The sequence below is a fragment of the Erpetoichthys calabaricus genome, chromosome 1, assembly GCF_900747795.2.
Source record: "Erpetoichthys calabaricus chromosome 1, fErpCal1.3, whole genome shotgun sequence".
In the NCBI taxonomy this organism is placed as follows: Eukaryota; Metazoa; Chordata; class Cladistia; order Polypteriformes; family Polypteridae; genus Erpetoichthys; species Erpetoichthys calabaricus.
The window spans coordinates 292,064,555-292,092,444 of record NC_041394.2 but is presented as its reverse complement, the minus strand read 5'-3'; the positions used below and the strand labels follow the sequence as shown (position 1 = coordinate 292,092,444).

The following is a 27,890-nucleotide window of genomic DNA, read 5'->3' as shown; positions in this document are numbered from 1 at the left end:
CAGCATCATGGTATTAAATTTCGTTGTTACGCTGATGACACCCAGCTTTATCTATCCACCAAATCCACTTTTGTTTTCCCTCCAGATACTCTTATGGCATGTCTCCAAGACATAAAGTCATGGATGACCCACAGTTTTCTCCAATTAAATATCAATAAAACTGAGGTTCTCCTCATTGGTTTTAAACCTACACTTATTAAAATAGAAGAATGGTTAACCTTTGCAATATTAACACAAACATCTCTTCCCAGGTTAAGAGCCTGGACGTCATTCTAGACAGTACCCTCTCTTTTTCTTCCCATATAAGTGATGTTATTCAGACTTGCCTTCTTCCATCTCTGAAACATTTCTAGATTTTGTCCTGTTCTTATGCAGCATAGAACTGAAGTATTGGTTAATGCCCGAGTCACCTCACATACAGTGCATCACTTTTTCCACATTTTGTTATGTTACAGCCTTATTCCAAAATGGATTAAATTCATTTTTTTCCTCAGAATTCTGCACACAACACCCCATAATGACAACCTGAAAAAAGTTTACTTGAGGTTTTTGCAAATTTATTAAAAATAAAAAAAACTGAGAAATCACATGTACATAAGTATTCACGGCCTTTGCTCAATACTTTGTCGATGCACCTTTGGCAGCAATTGCAGCCTCAAGTCTTGTTGAATATGATGCCACAAGCTTGGCACACCTATCCTTGGCCAGTTTCACCCATTCCTCTTTGCAGCACCTCTCAAGCTCCATCATGTTGGATGGGAAGTGTTGGTGCGCAGCCATTTTAAGATCTCTCCAGAGATGTTCAATCGGATTCAAGTCTGGGCTCTGGCTGGGCCACTCAAGGACATTCACAGAGTTGTCCTGAAGCCACTCCTTTGATGTCTTGGCTGTGTGCTTAGGGTCGTTGTCCTGCTGAAAGATGAACCGTCGCCCCAGTCTGAGGTCAAGAGCGCTGTGGAGCAGGTTTTCATCCAGGATGTCTCTGTACATTGCTGCAGTCATCTTTCTCTTTATCCTGACTAGTCTCCCAGTTCCTGCTGCTGAAAAGCATCCCCACAGCATGATGCTGCCACCACCATGCTTCACTGTAGGGATGGTGCCTGGTTTCCCCCAAATGTGACTCCTGGCATTCACACCAAAGAGTTCAATCTTTGTCTCATCAGACCAGAGAATTTTCTTTCTCATGGTCTGAGAGTCCTTCAGGTGCCTTTTGGCAAACTCCAGGCGGGCTGCCATGTGCCTTTTACTAAGGAGTGGCTTCCGTCTGGCCACTCTACCATACAGGCCTGATTGGTGGATTGCTGCAGAGATGGTTGTCCTTCTGGAAGGTTCTCCTCTCTCCACAGAGGACCTCTGGAGCTCTGACAGAGTGACCATCAGGTTCTTGGTTACCTCCCTGACTAAGGCCCTTCTCCCCCGATCGCTGAGTTTAGATGGCCGGCCAGCTCTAGGAAGAGTCCTGGTGGTTTCGAACTTCTTCCACTTACGGATGATGGAGGCCACTGTACTCATTGGGACCTTCAAAGCAGCAGAAATTTTTCTGTAACCTTCCCCAGATTTCTGCCTCGAGACCATCCTGTCTTGGAGGTCTACAGACAATTCCTTTGACTTCATGCTTGGTTTGTACTCTGACATGAACTGTCAACTGTGGGACCTTATATAGCCAGGTGTGTGCCTTTCCAAATCATGTCCAATCAACTGAATTTACCACAGGTGGACTATCAATTAAGCTGCAGAAACATCTCCAGGATAATCAGGGGAAACAGGATCCACCTGAGCTCAATTTTGAGCTTCATGGCAAAGGCTCTGAATACTTATGTACATGTGCTTTCTCAATTTTTTTATTTTTAATAAATGTGCAAAAATCTCAAGTAAACTTTTTTCACATTGTCATTATGGGGTGTTGTGTGTAGAATTCTGAGGAAAAAAATGAATTTAATCCATTTTGGAATAAGGCTGTAACATAACAAAATGTGGAAAAAGTGATGCGCTGTATAGATTACTTACAATTTACTCAAAATTCTGTTGCCAGGATAATAACCTGTTTTAAATCCACTGAACATACACTGCCTGGCCAAAAAAAAAGTCGCCACCTGGATTTAACTAAGCAAATAGGTACGAGCCTCCTATTGGATAATTACTGCATGGGCGATTATCTTTCAGCTGGCAATAAGTTATTTAACCCCAACTGGTGCAATGAGTTGCTTCTCATTTCTTAAACAACCATGTCGAAAGACACATCTCGTGGTCATGGAAAAGATGTTAGTCTGTTTGAGAAGGGTCAAATCATTGGCATGCATCAAGCAGAGAAAACATCTAAGGAGATTGCAGAAGTCCACACAGGTGACGCAGTGGTAGTGCTGCTGCTTTGCAGTAAGGAGACAGTGGAAGATTGTGGGTTCGCTTCCCGGTTCCTCCCTGTTTGGATAGCGCTTTGAGTACTGAAAAAAGCGCTATATAAATGTAATGAATTATTATTATTATTATTAACTACTAAAATTGGGTTAAGAACTGTCCAACGCATTATTAAAAACTGGAAGGATAGTGGGGACCCATCATCTTCGAGGAAGAAATGTGGCTGGAAAAAAATCCTGAATGATCGTGATCGGCGATCACTTAGTTTGGTGAAATCAAATCGAAGAAAAACAACAGTAGAACTCAGGTCTATGTTTAATAGTGAAAGTAAGAGCATTTCCACACACACAATGCGAAGGGAACTCAAGGGATTGGGACTGAACAGCTGTGTAGCCGTAAGAAAACCACTAATCAGTGAGGCAAACCGGAAAAAAAGGCTTCAGTTTGCTAGGGAGCATAAAGATTGGACTCTGGAGCAATGGAAGAAGGTCATGTGGTCTGATAAGTCCAGATTTACTCTGTTCCAGAGTGATGGGCGCATCAGGATAAGAAGAGAGGCAGATGAAGTTATGCACCCATCATGCAAGATTTTGGTGAAAAATTAATGCAACACTGGATGGAACTAAATCTTGTGAGATTGCAGATGCTTATTGAAACAATGCCACAGCAAATGCGTGCCGTAATCAAAGCTAAATGCAGTCCAACGAAATATTAGAGTGTGTGACCTTTTTTTTTGGTGGTGACTTTTTTTTTGGCCAGGCAGTGTATTACACCAATTCTCCCTCAACTTCACTGACTCCCTGTTAACTACCGAATACAATACAAAATACTGCGCTTGACATTTAAAGCTCTCCATAACCTCACTGATCTCCAACAGACTTGCACTCCCTCTCGCTCACTCAGATCCTCATCTGCAGCTCTACTTTCTGTATCACACATCAAACTCTGTTCTATGGGAGCTCGAGCGTCTCTCATGGTGCTCCTCAACTCTGGAATTCTCTTCCCTCTCATATCCATCAACTAGACTCCATGACACAGTTTAAAACTGCCCTCAAAACTTACCTCTTCAAACTGGCATACCAGTTATGAATTGAACACGGTTACTGCCTGTTATCTTTGATGTTTGCTACTACCTCTGTACTTTATTGCTATTTAATTTTATCATCCTCTTTGTTTTTATATTTTATTAATGTTTAATTTAATTGTAAGGTGACCCTGAGTGTTAACAAAGACGCCTTTTAAATAAAATGTATTATTAACAGCAGATTATGGATAATGTTTTTGACAAAAACTGCAAATTTTTGATTGTTGTATGTTTTGACTTTGAAGAAAATTAACTATGGGTAACTGTTGTTCTGTTATCATATCGCATACTTTGTACTGTAGTGAGAAGCACGTTTATCCGTAATGTAATCCTTCCCTGTACTAAAGGAGTACTGGAACAAGCTTGTGGTGATCCTACCACTTCATACCACCAGAGAAACTTTTACTTAACATTCAGGTTTAAGTTTTATTATGGGGTGTAGAATAAATATTTGTGTCTATTCTCGAGAGAAGTATTTACTTTGCTTGTTCTGAACAGGTGTTTATGTGGAGCCCTGCTATGTTATCACAACCAAGTAATGTAGGTCTGTACTGTTAATCTTATGTCTTTCTTAACTTAAGAATAGTTGTTGTTCTTGTGCTAGTCAGGTTTTCAGGTTGGTTATTGATTTACAGATACCACACTGCAGCCTATTGGCATATTCAGAGTAATATCCATTCACTCACTTTTAGATAGATAGAACATTATTTGTCCCTGGGGAAATCTGGCACCCCTCTTTGTGATGTGTGCTATGGTAAGGCCTAAGGTACAAATAATTGTGTTTTTTCTTGTATTTTCATGTGACACTTTTAAAATTAATTCGATTTAGTGTGTGTGTTTTTGTTTTTTTTTAATGGAGTGGTCTAGTTTTTTTAAGAGGAGCTTGTACTGTAAGAATGAATTGGTGAATTGTCAGTGAAGTACATGCTCATAGTTGTGACAGTGAGTCTGAGGCAGATATGCATGCAACAACTGCTGGCCAGAAACTAATTTGCAAGGCATCTATTTAGATTTAAGAATTTCCGAATTCATCCTCAGGAGTCAGCATCTGAAGTTGTGCAGTAAATGTCACCCTTGGTTTGCTGAAGATTTAGACCCACTCTGTTGACAATTTACCAAACACAAATACAGTACTCACTAGGGCCCACCTTCTCAACGATGACCAGTGAAAATGGCAGTTTTTATTTCATTGTGTATTTCATGTTGCGTGCAGTGTCACTGAGATAAATACATAGTGGTGAGAAGTTAAGCAAAATGGCATCTTTTGTTGAGTTAATAGAAAGATTGCAATAAGTAAGCATTCGAGGCAACTCGGGCCCCTTCTTCAGGCAAGATAGCCAATAAAAGGTGTCATTTTGCTTAAATTCTCACTATATTCATAATGGCTAATACAGTACAGCACCCTAGTAATAAATACGTAGTAAAATAAGCAACAAACATCACATTGTGTGTGAATTCTTTAAAACTCACTTTTTAACCCCTCCACGGATTCTATATTAACATACTATAAATTGGGCTTATCATTTTTGACATCTTTTTTTGTGCAGGGCAAAAATATATATTTTTTTTCAACAATGTTCACAGACAGAGTATATTATTATTTACTAAATATTTATTATTATGTATGTGCCAACAGTGTTTTAACACATAACCAGTTCAACCTAGGTGTATTACTTAGAGTGCATGAGAGTCCAGTAATTTATTTTGAAAACAGCATTTGATTGTCTGCCTCATATGGGAATACAGGTATGTATTTATGTACAGTATCTTTCTGTTACTTTCAAATATATTACAACAAAGATTAATCAGACAGTGTTCTAATTTTCTCCAGTGGTTGGAAGCCCTAGAACAAAGGTGAGAGTAATCCAGAGAAAGCTAAACTTGCAGTTTCAAGAAAATGTGTGCAAACCCTTAGGGAGTTCACCTTTGTTTCTGTATTAATTACGACTAAGTGAAGAAGAAAGAGCACCGCGTCAGAAACAAACACATACAGTCATGGCCGAAATTATCGGCACCCCTGGAATTTTCCTTGAAAATGCAGCATTTCTCCCAGAAAAGTGTTGCAATTACAAATGTTTTGGTATACACATGTTTATTTCCTTTATGTGCATTGGAACAACACAAACAAACAGAGAAAAAAAGCCAAATCTGACATCATTTCACACAAAACTCAAAAACCAGGCTGAACAAAATTATTGGCACCCTCTACACTATATTTGGTTGCACGCCCTTTGGAAAAAATAACTGAAATCAAGCGCTATAACCATCAACAAGCTTGTTACACCTCTCAACTGGAATTTCCAACTACTCTTCTTTTGCAAACTGCTCAAGGTTTCTCAGATTTGAAGGGCGCCTTCTCCCAACAGCAAGTTTGAGATCTCTCCATAAGTGTTCAATCGGATTTAGATTCGGACTCATTGCTGGCCACTTCAGAACTCTCCAGCGCTTTGTCTTCAACCATTTCTGAGTGCTTTTAGAGGTATGTTTGGGGTCATTGTCCTGCTAGAACACCCATGACCTCTGACGCAGACCCAGCTTTCTGACACTGGGCCCTACATTGAACCCCAATATCTTTTGGTAGTCTTCAGATTTCATGATGCCTTGCACACAGCCAAGGCATCCAGTGCCAGAGGCAGCAAAACATCCCGAAAACATTTTAGAACCTCCACCATGTTTGACTGTAGGTACTGTGTTGTTTTCTTCATAGGCCTCATTCCGTTTTCTGTAAACAGTAGAATGATGAGCTTTACCAAAAAGCTCTACCTTGGTCTCATTTGTCCACAAGACATTCGCCCAGAAGGATTTTGGCTTCCTCAAGTACATTTTGGCAAACTCCAGTCTGGCTTTTTTATGTTTCTGTGTCAGCAGTGGGGTCCTCCTGGCTCTCCTGCCATAGCGTTTCATTTCATTCAGATGTCGACGGATAGTTCGAGCTGACACTGTTGCACACCCTGAGTCTGCAGAACAGCTTGAATATGTTTTGAAGTTGATTGGGGCTGTTTATCCACCATTCGGACTATCCTTCGTTGCAGTCTTTTATCAATTTTTCTCTTCCGTCCACTTCCAGGGAGATTAGCTACAGTGCCAAGTGTTGTGAACTTCTTGATTATGTTGCGAAAAGTGGACAAAGGAACATGAAGATCTCTGGAGATGGACTTGTATCCAATTTTTGTTATCAAGTCCTCAGACAATTCTCTGCTCTTCTTTCTGTTCTCCATGTTTAGTGTGGCACACTCAGACACACAACAGAAAGGTTGAGTCAACTTTTCTCCATTTTAACTGCCTTCACCTGTTTCTTGCCACAGGTGAGTTCAAACGAGCATCATATGCTTGAAATAAAACGATTTACCCACAATTTTGAAAAGGTGCCAATAATTTTGTCCGGCCCATTTTTGGAATTCTGTGTGACATGATGTCAGATTTGGCTTTTTTTCTCTGTTTTTTTGTGTTGTTTCAATGCACATAAAGGAAATAAACATGTATATACAAAAACATTTGTAATTGCAATAATTTTCTGGGAGAAATGGTGCATTTTCTGGGAAAATTCCAGGGGTGCCGATAATTTCGGCCATGACTGAAAGTGTTGGAGAGAAAAGAATGCACAAAAGAACAATAATAATCTATGTGCAAATTCAGAAAATAAGGAAAATAATAATCAGCCTGGACCAAGTTGAATTGAAAACCTCGTAGGTCCAATCCAGGACCGAAATAAAAGATTTCATAAAGACGTTCAAAAATGTTGGTGTGATACACATTCAGAGCAGGTTAGAGATTATGAAAGAAGTGGAATTTGAAAGGCTCAAAAAAAAAAGTTGCCGCTATACACATGCAGAGCAAGTTAAAGAATATAAAAATAGGAAAATTTGAAAGTATAAAAAAAAAGATAATAAAGACCACATTAGAACAAACAAATGGAAATTCTTACATAACTGGCCATACGCTATGAGTATCTGTGGTCCCGCAACAATTATATCTATGACAAGTTTCATTTCTAAGAAACCACAATTCGGTCAGGTGTGTATTTATGATCACTGATAAGTGATGCAACATAGAATCAAAAGAGTATGTAACAATTGCCATGAAAATAATCTCTTTAAATTGTATATCTGGTTAACCAAACCCGGGGATGGACGAGCAAAGCGAGCAGGGGGCAGAGTCCCCTTGCATATATAGATATATATATATACAGTATATATATATATATATATATATATGTATATATATATATATATATATATATAAATATACAGTGCATCTGGAAAGTATTCACAGCGCATCACTTTTTCCACATTTTGTTATGTTACAGCCTTATTCCAAAATGGATTAAAATCATTTTTTTCCTCAGAATTCTACACACAACACCCCATAATGACAACGTGAAAAAAGTTTACTTGAGGTTTTTGCAAATTTATTAAAAATAAAAAACTGACAAATCACATGTACATAAGTATTTACAGCCTTTGCTCAATACTTTGTCGATGCACCTTTGGCAGCAATTACAGCCTCAAGTCTTTTTGAATATGATGCCACAAGCTTGGCACACCTATCCTTGGCCAGTTTTGCCCATTCCTTTTTGCAGCACCTCTCAAGCTCCATCAGGTTGGATGGGAAGCGTCGATGCACAGCCATTTTAAGATCTCTCCAGAGATGTTCAATCGGATTCAAGTCTGGGCTCTGGCTGGGCCACTCAAGGACATTCACAGAGTTGTCCTGAAGCCACTCCTTTGATATCTTGGCTGTGTGCTTAGGGTCGTTGTCCTGCTGAAAGATGAACCGTCGCCCCAGTCTGAGGTCAAGAGCGCTCTGGAGCAGGTTTTCATCCAGGATGTCTCTGTACATTGTTGCAGTCATCTTTTCCTTTATCCTGACTAATCTCCCAGTCCCTGCCACTGAAAAACATCCCCACAGCATGATGCTGCCACCACCATGCTTCACTGTAGGGATGGTATTGGCCTGGTGATGAGCGGTGCCTGGTTTCCTCCAAACATGACGCCTGGCATTCACACCAAAGAGTTCAATCTTTGTCTCATCAGACCAGAGAATTTTCTTTCTCATGGTCTGAGAGTCCTTCAGGTGCCTTTTGGCAAACTCCAGGTGGGCTGCCATGTGCCTTTTATTAAGGAGTGATTTCCGTCTGGCCACTCTACCATACAGGCCTGATTGGTGGATTGCTGCAGAGATGGTTGTCCTTCTGGAAGGTTCTCCTCTCTCCACAGAGGACCTCTGGAGCTCTGACAGAGTGACCATCAGGTTCTTGGTTACCTCCCTGACTAAGGCCCTTCTCCCCCGATCGCTGAGTTTAGATGGCCGGCCAGCTCTAGGAAGAGTCCTGGTGGTTTCGAACTTCTTCCACTTACGGATGATGGAGGCCACTGTGCTCATTGGGACCATCAAAGCAGCAGAAATTTTTCTGTAACCTTCCCCAGATTTGTGCCTCGAGACAATCCTGTCTCGGAGGTCTACAGACAATTCCTTTGACTTCATGCTTGGTTTGTGCTCTGACCTGACCTGTCAACTGTGGGACCTTATATAGACAGGTGTGTGCCTTTCCAAATCATGTCCAATCAACTGAATTTACCACAGGTGGACTCCAATTAAGCTGCAGAAACATCTCTAGGATGATCAGGAGAAACAGGATGTACCTGAGCTCAATTTTGAGCTTCATGGCAAAGACTGTGAATACTTATGTACATGTGCTTTCTCAATTTTTTTATTTTTAATAAATGTGCAAAAATCTCAAGTAAAGTTTTTTCATGTTGTCATTATGGGGTGTTGTGTGTAGAATTCTGAGGAAAAAAATGAATTTAATCCATTTTGGAATAAGGCTGTAACATAACAAAATGTGGAAAAAGTGATGTGCTGTGAATACTTTCCAGATACACTGTATATCCATCCATCCATTTTCCAACCCGCTGAATCCGAACACAGGGTCACGGGGGTCTGCTGGAGCCAATCCCAGCCAACACAGGGCACAAGGCAGGAACCAATCCCGGGCAGGGTGCCAACCCACCGCAGGATACACACAAACACACCCACACACCAAGCACACACTAGGGCCAATTTAGGATCGCCAGTCCACCTAACCTGCATGTCTTTGGACTGTGGGAGGAAACTGGAGCACCCGGAGGAAACCCACGCAGACACGGGGAGAACATGCAAACTCCATGCAGGGCAGACCCGGGAAGCAAACCCGGGTCTCCTAAATGTGAGGCAGCAGCACTACCACTGCGCCACCATGCCGCCCTACACTGTATATATATATATATATCGTCATCATACTTCTATAACCGTTGTGTTTATGAATAAATTGCATTTTTTTTTAAAATTTATTTTATTAAAATCAAAAAACATTCCATACATGCAAGTCAAGTTTACCAAAACTGGTTTGAAACAAATCGACCCCCACCCATGAGAAAGAGAGCTAGGTCAATAGAGTAGCACTGTAATAATAGTAAAAATGTGTAAATAAATCAATAAAAATAGATGGAGTAGAAAGAGTATTATTGTATTATTCTGTTCCCCTGTTCCCTCAGTTACCCAGCCAGTGCCCATACCGTAAGACATCCCTGGTCTAAAGGCCGGAGACCCTCTTGTAAAGTAGGTGTCTTGCTGAAGAATTTGAATAATTACAGGTACAGTTTTGCCAAAGGGGCGGCACGGTGGAACAGTGGGTAGTGCTGCTGCCTCGCAGCTGGGAGACCTGGGGACCTGGGTTCACTTCCCGGGTCCTCCCTGCGTGGAGTTTGCATGTTCTCCCCGTGTCTGCGTGGGTTTCCTCCGGGTGCTCCGGTTTCCTCCCACAGTCCAAAGACATGCAGGTTAGGTGGATTGGCGATTCTAAATTGTCCCTAGTGTGTGTGCTTGGTGTGTGCGTGTGTCCTGCGGTGGGCTGGTGCCCCGCCCAGGGTTTGTTTCCTGCCTTGTGCCCTGTGTTGGCTGGGATTGGCTCCTGCATACCCCTTGACCCTGTGTTAGGATATAGCGGGTTGGATAATGGACAGATGGAAAAATCACAGAATTCCTGCATTTAAATTAACTATCCCTGGTTGGGCAAGGTAAAAATTCTGTTTTCAAATTCCTACAACACCATGGTCGGTTTATAGCATGAGCATTCTGTGTGTGACACTGAGCGGTAGCAGAATCCCCCAGGTTCCCCCCAAAGTTTTTTCTTTGCCTTTGCACACTGATCTCACAGATCTTTCCATTTCTGCCTTCACAAGCTTTCATTTTTGCCCAGGGTCTGAGCACCTCCTCACCATGAATTTGTGAACATGTGGCTCTCTCTGTGTGCTTTTAATGTTGGATGGTAAATGTGTGGGTAGAGATGGAGTGCATCACTTCACTTCACCACATTCAGGTTCCTCGAATGAGCCCATGTTTTCTTGTCTAGCACATGCGCAGTCGACACCCACAGGTACATATAGGACCACCCGGTCATAAAAATCTGTGGTCCAGCACAAAGGTATGTGTGGCATTTATAGAGGTTATGTACACACAAAAAAGGCTAGGAATATGTGTACTTAATTTCCTACGAAAATGTCTGCAGTTTATAAAAGGAGAACATGTGTATGTTTACAGTAACTCTGACTCGTATGTCATTTTTCAGAGAGACTAGGAATTGATGGCACCCTTGATCAAGCAGAGAAAATCAGCGAGAACAGGTAAATGACAACTTGCACACATACAGTAATCAGTCATATCACTGAGCTTTTGTTATTTTGTGTGTTGACGTGACAAACATATTACACTTCCGAATATGATGTGCAGACTGTATTTTAATTCCTTTTAAGAGGGCCAATGCTGTGTATTTGCACTGAATGACTTTTTTTTGGTTTTTTTCTTTTTCTGCAGTGTGTATTGGCTGCCTGTTATCACTTCCATCTGTCTGTCATGCCCACTGTGCTGGAAGCCATTATCTGACAGGTGAGATGCTACATCCAGTTTTTGTATGGCGTGGATGCACATGCATAAAACATATTTTTGCCAGGATAAAAAGGCAAACTGCAGCATTCCTAACGTAATTGGATCACTCATATTGCAATAAGGGCACCTGGCAAGAATAAATCTGCTTTTTATAATCGTGAGCAGTGACATTCCATTGATGCATCTGTGATGCCAAAATGAGACTGACAAACATCATGGCTCGGTGGCCTGATTCGTTTATCTTGAGGGAAAGTAGCTTTGGGAGATATGATGGTGCAGTACGTGGTGGTTGCTTGTTGGCGAGGTAACTGGCTGAACACTCAGTTTATCAAATGGCCCGTGCTATTCATTGTAACAACAATCAAATTATTGCATGTGCCAGGTGCTAGTGGGTACCCGCTGAGAGGCTGCCATCTTATGCCTTTCCCCAATCCTCATAATGCAGGGGGAGAGGCGCTAAAATGCCATGCATGTCCTTGTGCTCTCGGTTGCAGAACAAATCCTAATACTCTTGAATGCAGGTGGTGGGGTCTCAGTGAGGCAGGTGGGAGGCTGCTCTTTCAGACAATGAAGTTCTGTGGCGTATAAATGAGGTTGATTAGCAGAGCCCATATGTGGATGTTTCAAGGCGGTGTTTGAGGTGCTTTCTCTTATGCACATTTACAGGGTGATGGTGATTTATGAAGGGGAAATTCCATAGAAATATTCTTACACCAGGTTATATATATATATATATATTTTTTTTTTTAGCATGCGCATATTTTGGTGGACAAATCCATGCAAGATTTTATAAACGATGGCCCAGATCCAATCAGTCCAGTCCAGAGCTGCTGTACGGTGACTTCACAACATTTAAACTGTTAGCCCAGCTTTAGCAGGACATGGGCCCTCACTCTCTGGGTCTGAGGTTGACTGACACAGTGAAAAATGACTTTTCCAGAATGCTGGTCTGACCAATTAGAGCCCTTCAAGAGGCATTGATGTTTTTTGAGATTTTTTTAAATTTGGATGTATGAAACACTGAGTATGAGAAATGTGCTCATTGCTCCACCGCCATCAGTCCCGATACTCAGTGTCCCCAAAATTCTGTTAAACTAATAGATGACAACCATGGGGAGTGACAGACAGGAAAAAAGAAGGGCATAGTTATTGCACTCTTACTATTGTAGGTTTGGGAAGAGATTTAACTTGGTTAAATAATAATCAGTGTTGCCTTTGGCGATGCCGATAATCAAACATTTTGGTAAGACTCCTTTATTTCCCTTACCTTTCTCTCTTGAAGAAGTCAGCTCTCTGGCCATTAGACTTACATCAAGGTAACCGAAGTCCACTCATTTTAAGAAACAGAATACTGCATATATATATTGTAGAAAAGGCACTATATAGACACCTGACCTGGCATAGAACGACACAGAGGCACGTATAAAACACAAGGACTTTTATTTTCTTCTTCACCCGTGGGCGCACGTCTTCTCCGTGACCCACAGGCAATACACAGTCCCACAAGCACTCTTTTCCACACCAACAATTCCTTCTCCTCTCCCACCACTCCTCTGCAAGCGTAGTCCTCCTCCTCCTGACCCTGGCTCCCTTAGTGGTGGTGGCTGGCCCTTTTTATACCCCACCTGGAAGCGTTCCAGGTGCTCGATCACCTGGCCCTAATTGCATTTCCGGGTGGGGCTGAAGATTCGACCAGCCGGATTGCAGACTCCATGCAGCTCTCCCTAGCGGCCATCCAAGCCCCGAACCAGGCTGTGGAGGACTCCATTTCCCATGGAGCCATGCGCTAGGCTGGGAGATCATCGTCTGCCAGGGAGACTGGCACCAAGCGTCCCGGGGGGTATTGGTATTGAGCTGCCCATGGTGGCTCCCCCGGAACAGATGCAGCAGGGGCGTCCCCGCTGGGCATGGGACCCAGCTGTCCTTCACAATATATATATATAGTGATATATAAGACAGGTGAGAAAGCAGAAAAAACATTAATGATTATAGGTATCCATCTATCCATCCATTATCCAACCTGCTATATCCTAACTGCAGGGTTTGCGGGGGTCTGCTGGTGCCAATCCCAGCCAACACTGGGCGCAAGGCAGGAAACAGACCCCAGGCAGGGTGCTAGCCCACCGCAGATGATTATAAGTATTTAACTCAGAAAATACCAATGACTGCATTTTGTATTAATCATGCTGCAGAGAACTATATGATTTTATACTTCTATATGATTTGATCTGCATTTAGGTAGGAAAGGAATTATGTTTATGCACAAAATATGAGACTGATTTAATTCTTCTATGTGAAAATGCTAACCTCTTGATTTTAACAAAACACCCTGTGATATTATGAATCAATGTGATCGTTTTCTTCACTCTTGCTTAAAATTATAAGATAAAAATGGTCATTTATGAATTAATAAATAAGGATTATTAATCTAATCAAACAAATATAATCTAATGAAGATATTAAAGTTATAAGAATGTAATCTCTTTATAACTAATGCAATGAACTTAAAGAAAACTGCTTAAAATGGGTTTGCACATTCTTTAGATAATGTAGGCGCCTGGTACTGCTTTGTTTTTCTGTACTCCTGTATGTCATAAATTAAAGATGTAACCCTAATTTATGTATGACCTCAAAATGAACTGTTATGTTTTTTTCTGGTCTCTCTTTGGCTAATGAACAAGCTAGGTGATAAAAGGGTGAACAGTTTTTTCTTTTTCCAGTCTGCCCAAAACTCAAATCAGTTAACTGAGCTGCTGGGGGGCAGTCTCACAATCTCTCACCATTGCATGTATTTTAAATTGGTGTTTATCCCGTTGTTTTTTCGACTTCAGCGCTCACACAGGACACAGAGTAGACAGACAGCTATAGGCCGGCTGTTTACTTGCCATTTAGTGTCGTAATTTATCTTGGCACAGATAAACAGTTTTATGATACCAAGCCTTTAAAGTTGATGTTACTTCGTTGCTGCTCCGGGTTCAAGTGGAGGATTCTTCTTGCCATGCAGTGCTCTCCTTGTCTTTGGTGTGTGATTCCTTTGTCAATGGCGTGCTGATGTTTTGCTCAGTTAAGCTCTTTGCAGAGTTGTCTGCAGCTTTGTACGGAAAAGCATTACATTACCCTTTCTGGTGCAAGAGTTTAAATGCTGAATTTCCCCTCTTGAAACAATACCTGCTTCTCAGACCTTTTCAGACTGGGCTCAGTGCTTGGCTTGGCTTGGCAGACTTTATCTCAGCTTCCAGCTCTCCAAAGAGAAGACATTGCCAACTTTAAGCTCCCCAAAGAGGCAGAAGCTCATCAGCTTTTTAGTTTCAGAGGGTGAAAGAGCAGAGTACCATTAGAATTGTGTTCCCTGAGAGTTAGTTTTTAAGGAAGGTATAACCTCTCGCAATTGGATTAAAGTCACTTCCAGTTACAAATTCAGAGCCTTCTCATTGGCGCATTATTTTGTCCATTAGAACTGTCATTCATTGAGTTACAGCTCTTTTGTTCTTGGGTGTCTATTTTGTGCCTTCCAGCTTAAACAAGTCTCTGCAAAGATGTCACTTCAACTCTGATTTACCCCTTTGTTATCAGACGAAGAACAGGCAGATCCTGGTACAAGCTGGAGTCCAGTCACTTTCTGGTATGTAGGCTGGGGAAAGGTGAAGCTGGATGTCTGCTTCCGTGTTAAATCTGCTGCCTTAGCAGGCTTGTGGTATCACTAAGGCCTAACAGAATGGGCAATGCCCAATTTGCACTACACTACGGGTCCATTTTTTTCAATGAAAATGGAGGACCAGACTTAGTAGCTCACGGTCCAGAGTTCACTATTCAGATCCTTTGTGTGTAGTGTTGTCTGCGTGCAGTTAACACGTTCTTCATGTGTCTGCGAGGGCTTTGTCAGGACAACGTGATATAATAATAATAATACTAATAATAATTACATTTTATTTAATATGCACCTTTCTTAACACTCGAAGTCACCTTACAATAAAATTAAACAACATCCATCCATCCATTATCCAACCCATTATATCCCAACTACAGGGTCACGGGGGTCTGCTGGAGTCAACCCCAGCCACACACGGTGCAAGGCAGGAAACAAACCCCGGGCAGGGCGCCAGCCCACCGCAATTAAACAACAGTAACAAAATATAAAAACAAAGAGGATGATAAAATAAAATAGCAATAAGGTACAGAGGTAGTAGCAAACATCAAAGATAACAGGCAGTAACCGTGTTCAATTCATAACTAGTATGCCAGTTTGAAGAGATAAGTTTTGAGGGCAGTTTTAAACTGTGTCATGGAGTCTAGTTGATGGATATGAGAGGGAAGAGAATTCCCGAGTTGAGGAGCACTATGAGAGACGCTCGAGCTCCCATAGAACAGAGTTTGATGTGTGGTACAGAAAGTCGAGCTGCAGATGAGGATCTGAGTGAGCGAGAGGGAGTGCAAGTCTGTTGGAGATCAGTGAGGTTGTGGAGAGCTTTAAACGTTAAGAGCAGTATTTTGTATTGTATTCTGTAGTTAACAGGGAGCCAGTGAAGTGGAGAGAGAATCGGTGTAATATGTTCAGTGGATTTAGAACAGCAGGTTATTATAACCTGGCAGCAGATTTTTGAAGAAGTTGTAAGCGATAGATAAGTTTTTGCGGGATGCCAGATAGAATAACATTACAGTAATCTATATGTGAGGTGACTCGGGTCAGTACTATGCTGCATAAGAACAGGAAGAAGTCTAGAAATGTTTTGGAGATGGAAGAAGGCAGTCCGAGGAACATTACTTATATGGGAAGAAAAAGAGAGGGTACTGTCTAGAATGACACCCTGGCTCTTAACCCGAGATGTTTATATTGGTGTTGTTATTTAAAATGCAATAATGGTTAACCTTAGCGAGTGTAGATTTAGAACTAATGAGGAGCACCTCAGTTTTATTGCTATTTAATTGGAGAAAATTATGAGTCGTCCATGACTTTATGTGTTGGAGACATGCCATAAGAGTATTTGGAGAAAAAACACAGAAGTGTATTTAGTGGATAAAGCTGGGTGTCATCAGAATAACAATGAAATTTAATACCATGGTGTCAAAAGATATTACCTATTGGGAAGATGTAAATGAGAAAAAGCAGCAGCCCCAAAACAGAACCCTGCGGAACTCCCTGGGTAACAACTGCATTCTTAGATTTAAAGCCCTTTATTTGAACAAATTGCTTCCTATCAGTGAGGTAGGAAGAAAACCAATGCATGACAAGGCCACAGACTCCAAAACTAGCTAGTCGTTTCAAAAGTATCTGATGAGATATGGTGTCAAATGCGGAGCTGAGGTCAAGAATTACAAGAATTGATAAAAGTCCCATGTCAGCTGCCCAGAGAAGATCATTTGTGATTTTGACCAGGTCAGTTTCTGTGCTATATTTAGGACAAAAAAAAGATTGAAACTGTTCAAAAAGGCTATTTTTGAGAGATGGCAATGAAGTTGGTAGGCAACTATCTTTTCGAGAACTTTACATATGAATGAAACATTTGAAATAGGCCAATAATTGTTAAGAATATTAGGGTCTAAGCCAGGGTTTTTCAGAATTGGAGTAATTGAGGCCGTTTTTAGTGAGAGGGGGACCGTGTGTGTTGTATGGGAAGAGGACTTAACAGAGCTTGTAGGTATTGGATCTAATTGGCATGTGGAAGGATTAGATTTTGTTATAAACTCAGATATCATTTTCATCTGGTAAACTGAAATCTGAGAATAAAGTGGTTGGTAAAGGAATATGGGTGATAGTGGAAAGCATGTCATTTTCTGCAGAAGCAGAAGAAGCAGGTGGCTGGTGTAGCAGCTGGAGCACTGCACTTTGAAGTTCAGTCTGCCAGTTCAGTTCTTGATGAAGTTATTTATCTGCTGTCTGTTCCTTGATTTTTCTAAGTGTGTGTGTTGATAAATAACTGTAATCTAGTCTGGTCTGGTAAGATGACATAGGTAATCGTTTCTGCCAAATGTAAGTATTATAGTATTGAGTAGGTATTGTTTCAGGCATACAAGACCTCCTATGATAATAAATATAGAATTTATTTTAATTTTTTTACTGAGATGCTGTGGGTTTGAACTGCTCTTTGACAGGTTTCTTTCTGCGTGAGTTGTTTGGAATGGCCATTAGACTGGTGCAGCCCACAATGCACTGAATTAGCTGAAGAGCTAGTCAAGAGATGCTTGCTAGAATACCAGCTCTATTTTAAATTCATCAGTTCTTGTATCTGACATAACATATTGATTACAGGAACGTACTTGTTCCTATGTAGCTTTGGCATAAAATGGTCATACTCCATGTTAGAGTACTCACTGCAGGGAACTTACAGTAGATAAGCCATCCAAATGCTTAGGTTTTATCTCTTTGATGCAGCCAATGGTCTATTGGATATTCAAAGAGCCAGAGAAGCAGTATTGAAGTGCTTGTTGTATGAGCTAGTAGCATTGTAGAATAATAAGCAGTTTCACCAATCAAACAGGTTTGCCACGTTCTTGCTGCATGTTGACCTCCTCCAGGACTCAAATCTGTGACCAACAAGAAACCAACAACTCACATTAGTGTGATGAGCTAAAGGAACATCGGTTTATCACAGATGGACACGGTGACTTTTCTTGTGGCTGATGTTGTTGTGGTGTCTCTGATTCTGGGCCTTAATCTTGATGCATTATTGTTCTCACTTGTGAAGACAACTAAAACTTACGAGGGCTGTGCTTTGCTTTATGCAACAGTAAAACTGCTGTCAAGGAAGTACTTTCTCCAAATACTACTCTGCATATGTCACTGCTCCATTATTTGGACTTTACAACACGCACTGGAGTTTGGCAGATCTGGACAATAACAAGCATTATGCTTTAAAGTACTTTTTGACAAGAGGCTATAAAGTGTTTAACGTCTTTTCTTTCCATTTGTGATTCCTGCAAAAGTTGAAATGTGCCAACATTTCAAAAGCAAACGCAATTGCTACCAGGTTTTATCCTGTACAAAAAAAAATGACTGAGATGGTTAAGTAATTTAATATGAAGAAGCTCAATCCTGGTCTGCAGTGGCTCAATTGTGTAAATCTCAGCTTGGTGTTTTTTTAATCCCTTTGCTCAGGCTGAGTGGGAAAGGATGGGAGAGGGTATGGAGTTACTTTGTATGTTATGTCTGTTTATTGATATATCCCATCAATTTGTCTTTACTTAATAAAACATTGATAAAAAAAAAAAAAAATCAGTACTTATATTTACAATTCAACTCAATTTATTCTAAACCACATTTCCACTTATAAGCCCCATGTGCTCTATACAGCAATTACAAATTTTGTATACAAATGCTAATAGCCTTACACCTTTTTTTTATAAATAAATTAGATATTTGTGCATTTTAAGGCCTAAGAGAAGGTAGAGGATGTAACAGAACAAGATGCAGAGGACAGAAAGATATGGAAGAAGATGATCCGCTGTGGCAACCCCTAACAGGAGCAGCCAAAAGAAGAAGAAGATGTGATGAATTTATGCTAAATTCAGGAAATATAGTCACTTAAAGGTACTAATGGGAGAAACTTCTTATCAAGGACTCCTCAGTGATGCCGAGCAAGGAGATTATCCCAGCAAGGTGCGCTGCACTGGTCGAGTGGCAAGTGTCTTCATATTTTGTTGTGTCATAGCTGTAAAAGAAGAAAAACAGACATTTGTTTTCAATAAATGTGCATTACAGTATGCTCAGCTGTATATATTTCTATCAGTGTGTTCAGCTGCTTATCAAAAATATAAACTTGTTTTAAAATTTAAAAATAATGACTGCATAACACAGAGTTAGTAGGTAGTACCTGTAAAATCAAGATTGTAGGTGAATCGGCCAGCCGTAAACTGAAGTATCCCGGTAGGATTTTGCAGGTAATGCTGCTCAATGTCTTGACTTGACACTGAACATCTGTTCTGCAATATGAATGCATACAAGAAGTGATATTTTATTAATTTCACGCAGCACATTCAAGTGTTTACCTCATATTTAGAGGAGATATGTAGCTGTTGTGGTTTTATGTTCACTATAAAGCATACATTTGTGCTAAATGAGTTCATTTTAGACAAGGTGAATTGAAATGAAACTAGATGAAATGGCCATAAAAATAAAAATAAATAAGAAAAGAAGTAACAGCTCATACCTGTGTGTACTCTGTCCAGTACCCGTCAATGTTCTTGAACTCCCAAATGTAGTTGCCTGATGCCTGAGGTGTACTATAATATCAAAAAGGGAAATATTCAATAAATGACTTATTAGCACACTTCTATGCAGTATAATGGCACAATAGATTGTGGTGTTGCCCTGCAGCTACGTGGACCTGGATTTGATTTCCCAATCTGGCCATTTGCCTGTGGACCCCTTGCATGCAGGTCTTCATCCCATATCTGAGAGTTGTGTGTTTAAATGGTCATTTGAAGTCACCCCAGTGTCTGTATAAATGCATGTGTCCCGTGATGGATTGGGGGTCCCATCCAGAGTTACCATCTACTTTGTGTTCAGAACATAATCGGTCCCTGTAACTGTGTTGTATAAAATGGCAGAGATGGATGTGTGTGTTAGTGCTGTAGCCCCCACAATTGTGCTGTCTTCTATTTTGGTCTTCTATCTTTTGCCATTTTCAGCACAGATTTTAAACTTTAATTAGTATACTTATGCAACTATATTTTCATAAAATGTGTTAGTAGTAGTAGGGTGTTGTACCTTGTTAGCCATTATGGATGCAGTGAGAAGTCAAGCTGAGTCAACTCAGGCCCATTCTCTAGGTAGCCTCAGAATCCTTGAAATCTTACACCTTGTAATCGGTTCAGTTAGCCAATAAAAGCTGTCATTTTGCTTGACGTCTCATAAAGTTTGTTAAAAATATTACAAATACATCAGTATAAATGTAAGGGTCATGGAGCATATTACACGAAGCTGAGTAACGGAGATATTCTGGCCTGCCAACTGTTTTTAGGAGATATATAGTGAGTGGTTATGCACTGTCATCTCAATGAATTTATTCTTATGTGGTGCAATTCCATAACAGTTACAAGTATCGTACAGATAAAACATAATGTTAAATTTTAAACTGTGAAACCAATGCAATGTAAATAAAAACATAAAATTTGAAAACAGTCATTCGACAAGTAATAGATTTCAGTAACAATTGACTGTAGAGATCCATCCCTCATGACAACACTTTCATTCCAAGGCAGACCAAGTGCTACCACGGAAAGATGACAAGAAGACTTAGTAATGGCAAATTAAAAATCTGTTACTATAATTAAATGAAAAGATGGCTCACAGATACTTCTGAAACAACCACAGCATCAGCTGTAACAGTTGTATGATGTGTTAAAATCGGCTTTTATTTAAATACTGGCAAGTTATGGCAAGGTTTAGATAGCTTCTAGCTTAAAGGTTCTGCCTGCTTCGCTAGTGTAATGGGGCAGCGGGACCCCTGCCACCGTGTAGTACAATACCCTCACATTTAGAGCAGAAATCAAAATCTCCATTACGCACTTTTCACCTTAGCTCAACTGGATAAGCCGGCACTTACTGTCTCAGAGGCCCCGGGTTCATGGCCAGCCTCTCCATGCGAGGTTGTAAAACCAGGGCCCTGAATGATTTCTTTAAATTGCTGATTTGGATGTTCAGTTCTTTAATGACATCTAGTTTAATTAACCTTCTGCTATCAAGGAGATAATGTATCTTGAGATTGCAAATGTACATCTGGGAGTATAGTCACTAATAAATCCAGAAGTGGGACTGAACTGACCGGATATCATGGAAGTGAGTGTCAAAAATGGATATGTTTATACTGCCCAGTTTAACAGCAGAGAACACTCATTTCTGCATGGTGTCACTCTAAAGGTTTTAATGACTTTTTTATTTGAATCATGTTCAGGCTGTTCAGCACAGTAGACAAAGGACAGAAAATTCTGACTTTCAAGTCCATTTAGGGAAAATTATTACATCATTGCAAATCCCAGTTAGGTGACACACTCAGGCCAATGTCACACTACACAACCTCAAGTCAAACTTTACAGATGCAATTGCTGGATCTCTTTGGCTTGAGGATGTCAGACTGCATGACTAAGAATCACGGAAGATGATGAATTACGCGACTTCCTCACTACTTCTCAGCACAGTTTCATAGTGCAATAGGACATTTGGAAGTACTGTGAGATCAAAATAAATCAGCATGGTATACAACAGCATAAAAATTAGCACACCTCACAAAAGTAAACAACATAACGGACAACCATGTAGTAGCTGCTGACATAAAGGTCAGTAATTTCTTTTTGTATTGAAAGTAAAAGAAGAGAATACATCATAAAGCTTGGAGAAGACCACATTTGTTTGGTCATGGAGAGCAGGGTTAGATGCATTATACTTCATATTGGCTGTCACCTCCCACTCACAGGAGCCCACCCTAACAAATCAAACCTCTCTGATTTTGTCAGTGCTCGTCACAGAGCACTATGACTGAATTGCTGGGGATGCCACACTACATGCCTAGCCGCAATGGGCACACAGTGCCACTTTCCATGATTTATGATTATGATGATTCCATGATTTACTGTGATTATGTAAATGAAGGCTCTGACAGAAAGTTGCCTTTAAAATCATACTACTGAGACAGAAGCTTCAAAATATTTAAACATTTAAACATTTCATTTAAAATGAAATCTACCACACAATAAAGTGTGCAGAAAGTGGAGGGGCCTGAATACACACACACACACACTATACGGTGAAAGGGTGTTTTCATTTTATTAAAATTACCCAGCAGATAAATTATAAGGGACAGAGAAGAAGAGCATCCTGTATATCCAAAAACAGAGTGCAGGCTTACGTGTGTATCTGCTGGTTGTTGACAGAAATTCTTCTTACACTTCTCTTTGTCCCCAGTTCATTGTTGGCCTGATACATGCCTGCATAAAAAAGAAGAAGAAAAAGGGAGCTTGGTGATAAATCTGGTATTTAAATTGATTAATCAGGGTGTTGGGTATGGTAGTGGTTTGTTTTTCTGCTTTCACCAACGAAACAGTTTGGTCAGGGCAACCAGCGTCTGCAACATGGCTAAGTGTACATGATACTGAAGCCTCCTGGAAGCTTGTAAAACCGTTTTAAGCTGGTAGTGGTAACATACTTAACCGACATACTTGTTTGCTGGCAGAATAGGTTTGGTACAGTATTCGATGCTAGCCAACAAAATAAGAAAACTGGCTATAAATATTAATACAGATCTAGATCTTCATTTGTACTCATTATAAGTAGCTAATATGGTAGTTAATGCCATCATAAACTGGTGTTCATTTGACAGTGGTAATGTGATTCTCTTTAGTTTAGTCTTTTTTAAGCTAAAATTTGAAGAGACATTGGTTTACTGGGAGTGCAAGCTGTTTATGTCACTCTGGTGTTTGATTGGCTCTTACAGTAGAAATGTTGTTGTGTTTAACCGTTAAGGAAAAATGACATATTCTACATTTGGCAGTTGTTTATTTTTTTTTGGATCATTGGCTGTCTGCTTCTGCAATTCATTATTTTGTAGCTCTTCCCATTCAAATGAAAAGGAGGCTTCATTTGGGGGATTTAAGCCATTTCCCTTGTTCTCTATTAGCTCTTTTTATGATTGTCTGTTTCAGTAGACAATTACATGGTATTGAATGTCATAGTTAAGACATTGGATCCTAAATGACACAATAGGCCTCAAAAAGCAAGTCGGTGAGAGGTAGGTAGTGTGTGACAAAGTGACCACTATAAACATAGCATTTTTTTACTCAAATTTCATGACAATAAATGGGCAAATGACAATTAAAACTTATTCACAGAAGTTGAAAATCGCAAATTAAAAGGCTTATGGGATGTACATACAGTATGTCTCTTACTACTCATTTTACAAATGCTTCATTTAGATGGTACAGTTCACTGTGTTGGAGCTTTTGAGAATGTTGACCTCAAGGATTGGTTACACGGTTCATTCCACAGAGTCTTCAAGATCTAATGAGGTATGGATTTTTACCAGAAAAGTAGAGAGTGTAGCTGAAGCGGCCAGCTGTGAACTGCAGCTGACCCTGGGGGTTCTGCTGGTAACTCATTTCAACATCATTGCTGCTGACTGAACATACTCTTCCACGTGCAATCTATAAAAAAGAAAAAGAATTTCAAACAATCAGGTGAGTTTCTCAGATAGAAGACCATTATGAATTGGTTTTCTCCTGCTGATATTGTAAGGCACTGGATCTCTTAAGACTCATGGTAACATGCCCAGAAAGATTTTTCCTCAAGACATAAAAATGACAATAGAAGGGCAATGAAAAGAAAAAAAATATTTAAAAAGACCTGTTTACAAGAAGATAAAAAAATATTGTAAAATAGACCCATGAACTTAACTATGAGAGGTGGCTTTACATATGTGTGGACTTTCAGTTCTGATGTTGCTTTTACTTTTTCTATTTGTTTTACTTTTCATTTCATTTGTTTCACTTTTTCATTTATTTCATTTCTATTGGTTTCATTTTCAACATATCAGGACTATATCAGAATGTCCCAACTGAAGGCAAGAAAGGATCTGACATGAGAGAAGCCCAGTGGACCTAAAACATCTTGAAAAATTGGTTTACATTCAGTATTAAAAAAGCAATGAATTTTGCAAAGAGGTGAACATTGACACATGAATGCTGCAATGAATTCTCTGGAAAAAATACTAGTATAATTTATTAGGAACTGGAACAGACAACTTTGTATAACAACAGAAATATATGCCTGAAATCTCTATGCTTCAACCTGATTGGCAAGCCAAGATACTGTACTTCCAGTGAAATAATCCAGTTTGGAGAAGACATCCAACAGTTTAATTTTATCATCATGGATGATTTGGAGGAGCAAAATGTAAATATTTTAATTGCTTTCACATCCATTCTTTATGAAAATATTAAGAGATAATATTAATGAAACTCTTGAGGTAGACTAGGCTCGCAGATCTTTTACTCCAATGCCAAAACCAGGGCAAATATTGCCACCTAAGCTTATACTGAAGATACTGAATTTGGGACTTTCATTAGTTGTCAGTTATAATCATCAAAATTAAAAGAAATAAACAATTGATTAAACATCAGTCTGTGTGTAATGAATGAATCTAATATACAAGTTTCACTTTTTGAATGGAATTACTGAAATAAATCAACTTTGTCATGATATTCTAATTTAATGACCAGCACCTGTAAGTCAGGATCTGATTTTATGATTGATTTTTCTGGTTTCAATACCTGACTTATATGTGAGTATATACTGTAAGCAACATACCATAATGAATACCAAGTGCCGTCTTTACTCAACTGTCTTGTATAAGCTTCAGCAAATCAAGTGTTATACAGCTTGCAGTGTTGTAGTAATAAATGGAAAACACTGATTACATAAATAAAATGAATATTAAAGAGAGTTCAAGTAACGTAGAAATGCAGGCCAATGTTTTCATTTTCAGACGTGCACTCTACTTTCCAAAGCCCACAATTTATGTTTGATGGAAGATCATATCCATCTTCTATCATCAGCTGCTCTTATCATGGCACCGGAGTAGGGATGCGTTTCATCAGACATGCAAGAAAGAGTTTCACCATACTATATACACATGACTACTAATAATACTCTGTTCATGGAATTAGTCCTAAAAAAGGTCCAAGTGAACTGTTTCTGGTGAATAATTATAGTATAATTTTTTAACCATCAACATGACACACAACATTCTGAAAATGTAATTCAGACCTAACCCAGGTGCCCTAGGCACAAGGTTGGAATATTAATGCCCGACTCACACACACACACACACGCACACACGCACACACACACACACACAGAGTTCTCAGTTTCTTTGCAAAGCAGGTAAGAAACCGACACACTCGGTGAGTAGATATGGGATTTAGAGCCAGGATGATGACCCTTTGAGGCAGCAGCAATAACCTTTGCACCACTGAGGTACCCCAATCTTCATGATTTGAAGCAAAATATCCAACAAAAGGTAAGATGAGTGCCTAATTCTCCAACTCAAAAATCACTGCACTACAGGTAATGGAACATATGATGTCAAACACATCTGCGTTCTTGTGCACTTTCGACATAAATAGTTTCTTTAAACCCCTACACAACAACAGAGGAGAAACAGAAAAGATACCTCAGCTTCAAATTGAAATCATCATAGTAAAAGTAAGGAGGCTTTAGTACAATAACTTTGTATGCAGTATTATGTTCTGGTCAAGACACTGGACTTTAAATCCCTGGTTGCTGGTTCAATTATTGTCTCTTTCTCATTGGATCTCTCTGAGAAAATTAATTAGCCTTCCTGTTCTGCAACTATATCAGCAACAACTGTAATACATTTTGGCCTTGTAAACAACTCTGTAGAAAAGCCAAATCAAAAATAATAATAATAATAATAATAATAATAACTTATTAGAAGAAAAGTGACTAATTCTTACATTTGTTTGAAAGTCTGTCCACACGCCTTCCTCTCCCATAAACTGCCACATCCAGCTTGTAACAGTGTTTACAGAAGATCTGAAAAATAATTAAAAAAATAGCACTCATCTGTTTTTATGTCAAAAGCATGCAGGTACACAAAAACGTGGTCAGCACTTTGAAAAATACCTACGTGAATCAGGACATGAAGGCTTAGGTTACCTTTGATTATTACCAGACCAATTCTAAATCACAGATGATCCCCCCAGATCTCATGTGAACTGCATCTCTGCTCACTGTTGCTGATTTGTTCTTGCAATCGAGACCCCAAGATGGCAACGCAGTGTAGCCCTGTAGCCACACAGTTCAAATTGTGGCCTGGCTGTGTACAGATTGCATGTTTTGTAATGAGTGAAGGTCCTGGCCTGATATGTGCACCTTTTTGGAGGTCTCTCACCCTTTTTGCTATGTTTGTGTTGCCTACTCATGACAGTGATGTATGTAAATGTTGTATTGTTTAGCATTTTGCTGTTTATACATTGTTCCAGTAGATTTGTGCACACCTTTGAGTCAAGTGCACGATGATGAAATGTATTTGTGTGGGTGAACCAGAGATACAACAGCAAGGGTTTTCTCTAATATCTCAAAAATGTGTATTTTACTTTTACTTGTCACTTAAAGCTAGCTGGTATGACTGAGGAGTGTTGTTTTTTTTTTTTTGTTCTTTATTTCGCCTTATACAATTTCTTGTATTAGGAATTTGTTAGTTTTTGCATACCCCTTGGGGGCAGAGCACATGGTCAGCCATTGTACAGCGCCCCTGGAGCAATTACAGGTTAAGGGTCTTACTCAAGGGCCCAGCAGAGCAGGATTTCTTTTGGCAGTGACGGGGATTCGAACTGGCTACCTTCTGGATACCAGCGCAGATCCTGAGCCTCAGAGCCACCACTCCGCCCCATATAGAGTGTGTCCTGGTATGGATTGGTGTATCTTTTCAGAATAGTTTCTTGCACCAAAAATCTGCAAGGGATAGATTGAAGAATCAGACTCAGAAAACAAAGGAGTGGATGAATTCTTGACTTCCTTGCATTAGTTCAAGATGAAGTGTATTGCCAAGCGTGTCTACTGCAATGAGAGTCTTACCAGCAGGTTTCCCACAGACTAGTGACAGTAGTATCAACAAAGGAGATTAGAAACACCCAAGAGATTAACTCATCCAGATAGTCAGTATGAGCAGTTATATGACCTGTGGATAAAAACTGTTTCTATATCTAGTGATGTGAGTGGTGATGGTCCTCTACCAAGTAGAAGCAGATGCAAGATCACTGTGTAGGATGGCCAAGTTCTTTGTTAATAATGTTAGCCTTTCTAAGTCCTCATGCAATATATATATTCTGAAAAGGAGGTTGCTGTATTCCAGAAAATTATTTGTCAATTTCATCTTTCTTTGAGGTGTCTTGTGGTCCCAAGCTGAGCAGATGCCTTATAAGAATGTAAATTCAGCCAGTGCAGTTGGACTCCATATGTGCACATACAGAGGATAGTGAGCATATTCTGTATGGACAGACCTGGGCATTCTTCAGACATGTAAGTAAGTGAAGGTGGTGCCGAGTCTTCTTGACGTCAACCAGATATGTTGAGCCCACTTCAGGCCTTGAGGTATTTCCAAGAAATCTAAACCTGCTGACCCTTTCTACAGAACCCCCTCCAGGGCACATGAGATTATGGTCAACCTCATGCTTCCTAAAGTCTATGACCAGCTACTTTCTTTGAAAGGACAGATTGTAACTTTCTCTTTTTTTAGGCCATATTCTGATATTGAACCTCTGATTGCCTTATTGCAGGTTTAACAATAATTTCTTGGCAGTTATAATCTGTTTATTTTTTCAATGCCCTATGAATGCATTGGCAGTACTGCTAATGTCTGTTGATGCCATGCGTCAGGCAATCCTTTAAAAATGACACATTCAAAATCAAGGAAGCAGAAGAAACAGCTGTGCTCAGCAAATTCTACAGAGGTTACTAAGTAACTATTAAGGAAGTGACACACAGCAGAGTTCTGCAGGGCTCTTGGGGCTTTCCTAG

At 39.9% G+C, this 27,890-nt stretch overlaps 1 protein-coding gene across 6 annotated transcripts in view; it reads right to left on the bottom strand.

Moving 5' to 3' along the window:
* Positions 1-18,876: 18,876 nt before the first annotated feature.
* Positions 18,877-27,890, bottom strand: part of si:ch211-244b2.3 (uncharacterized protein LOC557230 homolog) — a 31,303-nt gene continuing 22,289 nt past the window's right edge. For all 6 annotated transcript variants that reach the window (XM_028816598.2, XM_028816642.2, XM_028816614.2 and 3 more), the window contains exons 10-15: positions 25,826-25,904; positions 23,374-23,494; positions 22,204-22,282; positions 19,507-19,579; positions 19,171-19,279; positions 18,877-19,008 (exon numbers count right to left, since the gene is read on the bottom strand). In XM_028816598.2, the coding sequence (XP_028672431.2) occupies positions 18,944-19,008; positions 19,171-19,279; positions 19,507-19,579; positions 22,204-22,282; positions 23,374-23,494; positions 25,826-25,904 (526 nt within the window). In that variant the 3' untranslated portion in view covers positions 18,877-18,943. The remainder of the gene's footprint in view (positions 19,009-19,170; positions 19,280-19,506; positions 19,580-22,203; positions 22,283-23,373; positions 23,495-25,825; positions 25,905-27,890) is intronic.